The sequence below is a fragment of the Nicotiana sylvestris genome, chromosome 11 (genome assembly GCF_000393655.2).
Source record: "Nicotiana sylvestris chromosome 11, ASM39365v2, whole genome shotgun sequence".
Lineage (NCBI taxonomy): Eukaryota > Viridiplantae > Streptophyta > Magnoliopsida > Solanales > Solanaceae > Nicotiana > Nicotiana sylvestris.
This window is the reverse complement of record NC_091067.1, coordinates 91,603,088-91,611,623: the sequence shown is the minus strand read 5'-3', so window position 1 is coordinate 91,611,623 and position 8,536 is coordinate 91,603,088. Positions and strand designations below refer to the sequence as shown.

Sequence of the window (8,536 nt, the reverse complement as noted above, 5' to 3'; positions counted from 1 at the left end):
ACATAGTCCTGCATCCACACAGGTGGTTTAGAGGGTCTAGAAGATCTTCTGTGATCCTCTACAGCTGGCTGAACCACAGGCTGAGAGGGTAATAAAGAACTGGGAGAAGAAGAAGGAGAGATACCAGGAGAATATGGTGGAAGAGAGATACCAGGAGAAGCAGGAGAAGAAGAGGAAGGAAAAGTCTCCTCAGAAATGGCAGAGGATACAAGATCAGACATTTTAAGTTCTAGAATAGGAAATAAAGATGTGATCTGAGACTTCATATCTCTGAAAGAAAAGATGTCTTCCTTGAAGACTGTATCTCTACCAACAAAAAAGTCTTTACTACTGAGATCATACAAATGATAGCCTTTTTGAGTAACAGAATACCCCAAATGCATAACAGGTATTGCTCTAGGACATAACTTGTCAGTTTTCTTCACATTAGTGGCATAACATAAGCTACCAAATATCTTTAAATGCTGTAAGGAAGGAGCTTTGGAAAACAGTTGCTCAAATAGAGATTGGCCCTATAGAAGAATGGTAGGTAGCCTATTCAAAAGATACACTGCAGTTGTGACACATTCTCCCCAAAACTTTAAGGGAATGAATGCCTAAAACCTCAAGGCTCTAACCATATCCAAGATATATCTGTGTCTTCTTTCTACCACCCCATTCTGATGAGGTGTGTAGATGCAACAACTTTGATGAATCACTCCATGTTCCTTAAGTAGCTGATTTACCTGCTCATTGAAGAACTCGGATCCATTGTCTGTTCTGAAACACTTAACAACACAATTAAAATGAGTATTGATCAATACAAGAAAATCTCTTAGAATAACAACAGAGTCAGACTTATTATTCATTAAAAAGATCCAAGTATATCTTGAGTAGTCTTCTACCAGGGTCATGAAGTATCTCTTACCATCATGTTTTGGAACTCTATATGGTCCCCAAACATCAACATGCATGGATAAGATCAAATGCAGAAATATAACTACTATTACTTAAGAAAAAGGGTAATTTTATTTGCTTGGCAATAGGACATACAGTACAATTGTGATCTTTCACATGTAAGTTTTTCAGAGTACTAATACTTCCCAAAACTTTCAAAGGTGGATGTCCAAGCCTCCTATGCCACAAAGATATGCTATCACAAGATGTATGTTCATCCTCAGTTTTATTCTTAGTACTGAAACTAAAAATGTTATTTACACATGAGCTATTTACATATGAGGCAGGCAGACTATGTTTACTGGCAGAATCAAGATTGAGTCCTCCTTGTGAACTGGCTTTCAGTATATAGAGACTCTGATCCTCCCTACCAATCCCTATCACCTTCCCACCAAAGAGTTCCTGAAATAAATAGAAATCAGAAAAGAATACTGCTAGACATTTTAGCTCTTTGATGATCTTAGAGATTGATAACAAATTATACTTGAAGTATGGAATGTATAGAACATTATGAAGAGTTCTATCTTGAAAAATATATGAATCACCAGTTTTCTGAATAATTACTTGTTCTCCAGTTGGTAGATGTACTTTGTTTATTTCCAAACCTGTCAACTCCTTGAATTTACTAAGTAACTCCAAGTTGTGTACTATGTGGTTAGTAGCCCATGTGTCAACTATCCAGTTATTGTCAACTAGATTAGACATAAGGGATGTAGTAATACCTGCAGGTCCTACTTTAGATGTGTTGGCTACATGTTCAACTTCTTTTCCTTGGTTCAGCATTTGCAAAATCTGAGAGTATTGTTCTGGCATGAAGAATTGAGCAGGTGATGAGAATTGTGTAGTTGAAGAGCTCCCAGCATCCTGACAACTAGACTAAGACAGATTCTGCTGCATATCAAGTGCTGAAGATGTTGAATTAGTATTGATCACATTGTTGGCATAGTTGTTAGGTCCTCATCCTTTCTTTTATACTTGAAATCAACTGGATAACCATGTTGCGTATAGCAACTATCCTTTGTGTGACCCTTGAACTTGAAGTATTCACAATAAGGGGGAACCTTCCCATTCCCATAGTTGTTTCTAGGTCTGTAGCCACCTCTACTTGCTCCTCTATTGCTTAGGAGTGCAGCATGTTCTCCAATTTCAGTACCAACACCACTAGTATTCCCTCCACCTGTTTTCATTTGGCTCTCAACATTAACAATCATAACATAAGCTTGGTTTATGTTTGGCAGTGGTCTAATCATGAGAATTTGATTCTTAGCATTCTCATAAGACTTATGTAAACCTGACAGGAATTGATACAATTTTTGAACTCTATAATATTCAGCATGTTGCCTAGACTCAGGGCATCCACAAGAGGGTGAAGGATCCAGAGTTTCATAGTCATCCCACAGTTCACGTAATCTCGAAAAATACACAGATACTGAAGACACTCCCTGAATAAGTGTGGCAATTTCCTTATGCAAATAACAGGCTCTAGATGCATTCACTTTTTCAAACCTCTCTCTTAAGTCTTCCCACACCTTATATGCATTAGAAGCATATATTATTGTGCTAATTAGACTTGGAGAGACTGTGTTCATTATCCATTCTAACACAATTGCATTACACCTATCCCACAACTCGTGTAGGCTAACATCATACATCTCCTTTCTACAGGTTCCTAACACAAATCCTAATTTGTTTTTACAGTGAAGAACAATTTTCATAGATCTACTCTAAATCGAGTAATTTTTAGAACCTTGAAGTTGAATTGAGATAAGAACAGAATCTTAAGTGTCTGAAGGATAAATGTATAGCGGATGATTGTGATGAACAAGCTCTAGGTTCTGTGGTTAAGCAGCTGGTGTACCTGAGGTTTGAGCAAATGGTATTTCTTCATTTGTCGGCATTATTGAGATGCAATTTCAGCAGAAACGCCTCAAAATCACAATCGAGCACTGGATTGTACTCGCAATTTTTCAAAGGAAACAAGCTGCTCGTTGAGTTCCATCCAGATACAAAAAAAGCCCTAATTTTGGAACTTTTGCTCTTAGCTGAGAAATTGACTCAACGAATGTTGCTTGACACTCGTCTACTACTTGCTGAGCTGAAGGATCTAACGCACAACTCTGATACCATATTGAAGAGCTCAACTATGGAGTCTAACGAGTTCAAACACAGAAGATATTGGAGAGAAGAGAGAAGAGAGGTTCCATTAGAAGAACAGTAAAAACGAAATTTGTACAGTAATATAACTAACGAACTAACTACTACTTATACAACTAACAACCTACCTATCTTAACTTAATTAAAACTGTTAATTACAGCTCATTGACAGTTGTACACCTAGTGTGCACAAAGTGCTCACCCGAAGGGCAGAGGTTGTGGCAGAGGTTGTAGCGACTGCGAGTTTCCCCTCTTACCAATATATATATATATATATATATATATATATATATATATATATATATATATATAAAATTAGATATATTATTAACTCCTAAATTAAAAGTTAGTGTTAGCTTGTGTCGGTATACGAATTGGCAATGGTATAGCTTTTCTCTTAAACTGTTTTCTTCTTCTTCTTATTAACTCCGTCAAGCAATGCTTCTATTTGCTTGAAAAGAAAAATTAAATGAATTGGAAGAGTACGAGCTAAAGTGTTTTTGTTTTCTTTATAGATTTGTTATTTACCATTTTTTATCACACTTTTATGATATTTGTGGAATTTGAAATTACTAGAAAGAGATATAAGGAGAAAGCTCATAAAGAAATAAACAGAGGCAGAACAAAGATTTAAAGCTAATGAATTCCTACAATAATCTCAACTTAATTTACAGTAGTTTATGGGTTCACAATATGATATTTATAAATATTTAATGAATTTCTTAGTACATATATAAGATATAAATAAAAATAACTGGATTTCGGTAAACCAGTCTTTGTGCTCTAGATATGCCCCTAGATATAAACGTAAAGGGTTAAGGACGTAACGGTTAGCAATTAACAATGGATAAATTGTAAATTGTTTATTAAAATTTTATGATCCCTAAGTAATCCCTTTACATCTTGTTGACAATAATGCCATACCAATTTATAAAATGATCAAATAAGCGTCAGGCCTGTTTTTCAAAAAATTTAAAAGAAGTGTCAGGTTATGAGAAAAAAAAATAGTTGGAGGAAAGCAATGCATGTGACTAAAGTGAACTATCCCTTTGACTATTGCATCCTAAGGCTTTATATATTATGTTGATGTTGAAATTGGTAAGGGGTGAAGGGATAAAAAGAAAAAAGAAAAAGAAAGGACCATAAGGAAAAAGAAAAATACATACAAAGATAAATAAAGGAAAAGGTAAAGCGTTGATAAAAATTCCTTGACAAGTACAGTTGCTGTGTGGATAAACAATACTTGCGCAGTGTGCAGCTATTATTTCGTCCCAATTTATTTGACATTCTTTAGTATATCCCAAAAAATAATACTTTTCTATATTTAATAACAATTTAATTTTAAATTTCTCTTTTTATCTTTAATGAGTTTTATTCCCAAAATTTTTATAGTTTGTTTTATATCAAAAACTTTAAAAATCTTCCTTTATTTCTTTAATTTCGTGCTCAATCGAATACATTTACATAGATTGAGCGGGGGGAGTAGTTCATTTCTCATTTGAACTTTTAATAATGAACTTCGATCAATTGAAACTCAATTTCCTTAAGAGAAAAAAATCATTTAACTAATGATATTGTCGGAACAATATTTAGAAGATACAACAATCATGCTTTACCAATGTCGCGTCCTATCCTTTATATAAATGTACATATTATTCTCAAATATTCATAAACTAAAGCAGTCCGCATTGTAAAATGATTTCTTAATGGTTGCGGAAGCACAATTATTATGGGGAAAAAGAATTACTCGTCAGCCCAGTAACAAAATTAGTTTGGTTTATTATGATTATTGATAAAAGATTACCCGTCAGTCACCCATTTCACACATCAAGATTCCTTCAGTTTCTGATGGCTTAAATGTCTAAACGAATTTACTAACTTAAATTTAGTGAAAATTTCAACAAAGAAGTATGAAGGGAAGTTGCTTAAATCGCCCATTTAATTAAGTTGTCCTAAATTACCAATTTTCCACATTTTAAGTTGCTTATGCAGAGCTCATATATTGGCCCAGTTCCCTTACACTTGTGAACCGATCCGGGAAGAAGGGGCAGGGGCGTATCCAAGATTTAATGTTTATGGGTTCCTGTAACGACTTCGAGTAAATTTTTAAAAGTAATTAGGTTCACGTTTAAATATTTGTAGATATTTAATGAATTTTTAGAAAACAGTTACACTGTTTGGACAAAAGCTATTGGGTTTACGGGAACCTGTAGATGACAGGCTAGATCCGCCCCTGAGAAGGGGGGACGGGAAAACAAGATTGATATTAATGCATGTACAAAGTAAGATACTAGTATTTTATTGTAGCATATGCTTCCTTTGTTGGGTGGCCATCGATGGAAGAGGTGAACTAATATGATAACTTTGAAAATCAAGGTTTGAATCTCAACGGATAGGATATTAGGGGAATGCTTCATATCTTTTTAAGTCCAAGTTAATGATAGAGTTATTGGTACCTCATGAATTAGTTAAATGCATGAAAGTAATCGAAACACCGCCGTCTAGAAAAAAAGAAAATATCTAGGGAAAATTTATAAAAGTTAAATTTATTATAACTATTAAGTACTTAGTAAGTTTTTCCGATCTTTTCGCACATGCTTGCACTTATGCTAGTTGCACTAAATAAATGTGGGTGGAAGGTCCATACTCCATAGTCCAAAAATTTTATGTACAAATTGTATTGATGAATAGTATAGGGGGCACACACATGTCACCATAAGTTTCAAAAAAGGAGGACCATTTCCCATCAACACTAGTCAAGGACAAGTCATCCTATCTATCCATTGGTAAAACATGATTTGGTAAAAAGAAAATCATCACCCTCTGCTTAAAGTTAATGCGTAGGGACCCTAATTTATCATTAGTGTAATGCGCATAGTTTATGTTCAATTTGAAATCTATTATATTAGTGATTAGGGTGAGCTATGTAGTTCTAGGCAAAGACCTTGTTTGAAAACTATGAAAAGAAGGACAAGGGAAGGCAAGTATTGGTAAATTATCATTTAATTTCCTTTGTTCGTCAAGGAACGGAAAGTACAATAATTTTAATAGTGGATACTTTATTCCCTCTTGGACTCGCTAAAAAAGAAAAAAGAAAACAAAAAAACATATTACAAAGTATCTCTCTAATCAAACATGCGAAGGGAATGATATGTCAAAGAGAACTCTATCCATCGGAACAAACTCGACTGAGCTCGGCCTGACTCGATATTATAATAAGCTCGTTAGTCGTTTGGCTCGACTAGCTCGCAGCCTACAGACAACACATTATAAATTTTATTTAAGTAAATTAAATAGTATAACCTAAAGAGTGGGGGCAACCCGGCGGTGCATAAAGCATCCCGCGTTTACGCATAATTCGTGAAAGAGTCGCACCCAAGGCATGTGATATAGACAGCCTACCCTAATACAAGTATTAGTGGTTGCTTCCACGACTTGAACCCGTAATCTATAAATCACATGAGACAACTTAATCGTTGTTCCAAGGCTCCCTTTTACGATAACCTAAAGAGTGTTATTTGAATAATTGAAATTATTATACATTACATTTGTTTGATATATGTAACTTTCACCAATTCATTTATAGTCATCCTAATTGTTTATGACAAAACTATCAGCCGGTGCTTCTTTTAAATTATTATTTAACACTTGTCCCGTTCTTCCCATACAACTGTAATAGTATTTCCTTTGGCATGCATGCAAGTCACAAAAGCTAGTGTGCTAGTCTCTTTACAGGTGTATATGGGTGAACTCGGGGTCAGCACACACCCGAGTTCCTAGTGAGTCAAACAAAATAAGAAGTATGAATGTATGAGATAGAAACCGAATTCGAGAACTCTTTGAATTGAGGCTGAGACGGGGAGTTCGTCACCGGGCCTGGTAAGACAACACCCCCGAACTCAAAACGAGTTCCGAGACCTCAAAAAGTACTACAAACGGTTGCACACGACTAACAGATAGTCGTGATATCCGTGCCCAACCGAATAGTACAACGCAGATCTCGCCCGATATCCGTAGCGTATCAGTAATTGACGTACAAGGAGGATTTTTACCCTTTTTAGAATTGTACTAGGGGTAAAACTCCCCTACTATATAAATGGGAAGTTTTTTGTTCAATACACATATTGGAACACGCATATCAAGGCAATACAAACTTATTACTCTTTTTTCTAGCTATTGAAAGGTTCTTATTTTAATCATAGTTCTTCATACACATTAGGCTTCGAACCGAGGGTCCGGTCGAGGGTAAAACTATTGTTCAACTTAACTTCGAGCCCGGACTCAACGTCACAGCTAGTTTGGTTATTTATTTTTTCTTTAATTCGATTATCTAGTATTCTTGGTTACTTGTATTGAATCAATCAACTTGTTTTTAAAATCGCGTACAAATTTAATTGTTATCCGTTTTAAGGGTAAACAACAGGTAAATATGCAAGTCGTTAGGGCACTAAATTCAAAAACTTACAATCATCAAGAGGGTATCTAACAGGGGATACCTCTGTGAAAGCCCCTTCGTTACCATTTAATGTCAATATATTCACTATTTATGGTACTTTGAATGATTTTGTTTATTGTATTTAACTCACATGCTCCTATGTCCAATCCCTTCATTTTGAGGAGGGACTAACATGCATGCTTTGTGAACCTTTTTATGTCCAATTATTGCAAAAACCATCCCTAGTCAAACGTCTTGACAATTATTTCTTACTCCCTCCGTTTCAATTTATGTGAATCTATTTAACTGGACACTAAGTTTAAGAAAAAATAAAGACTTTTGAAATTTGTGGTCCTAAACAAGTCAAAAGGAATCCAGAGTATTTGTGTAGTTATAAAACTTCTCATTAAGAGTAGAATTAGAAGTTTAAGCTAAATTATTTCCAAATTTAGAAAGGAGTCATTCATTTTTAAACGGACAAAAAAGGAAATAGTTTCACATAAAGTGAAATGGGGGAGTGGTAACTAATACTCCACACATTTGTATTTACAATATTAACTTTTTATTGTTTGATCATGTAAAAAATCTTTATGTTGTTAGTGTATAAATATAGTAAGCTTAAACAATAATGGCAGGGTATAAACTTGCCTAAGATTAAACCTCTCTCTTCTCTCTCTAGAAATGGCTACCTAACGGCTATTTCTTAAGTGAGAACTGTAAGCACGTGATTTTTGCCCTATATGAGAATTACTCCCAAAAAATTCAAAAATAAAATGATTTTTCTTTGGTGTACAATTTTGTGATATTTTGAAGAATTATTTGTATTTGTCTGTGCGTGTTTATTCGCTAAATTAATAAAAAAATACAAAAATATGTCGCATTTTGCATGTAGGATTTAATTCTACAATTGTTAGTAATTAAAATTGTTTTACAAAAATTAAAAATTACAAAAATAGGCATCGTTTGCATTTTTAGCATTTAATGTCCAAATATACAATTTTATGCTTAATT

General features: G+C 34.4%; 1 protein-coding gene across 1 annotated transcript; it reads right to left on the bottom strand.

Annotated features, from left to right (window-relative positions):
* Positions 1-1,865: 1,865 nt before the first annotated feature.
* On the bottom strand, positions 1,866-2,651 carry LOC138881319 (uncharacterized). Its single transcript, XM_070161532.1, has one exon. The coding sequence runs from the start codon at positions 2,649-2,651 to the stop codon at positions 1,866-1,868; it is 786 nt and encodes a 261-aa protein (XP_070017633.1).
* Positions 2,652-8,536: the final 5,885 nt, after the last annotated feature.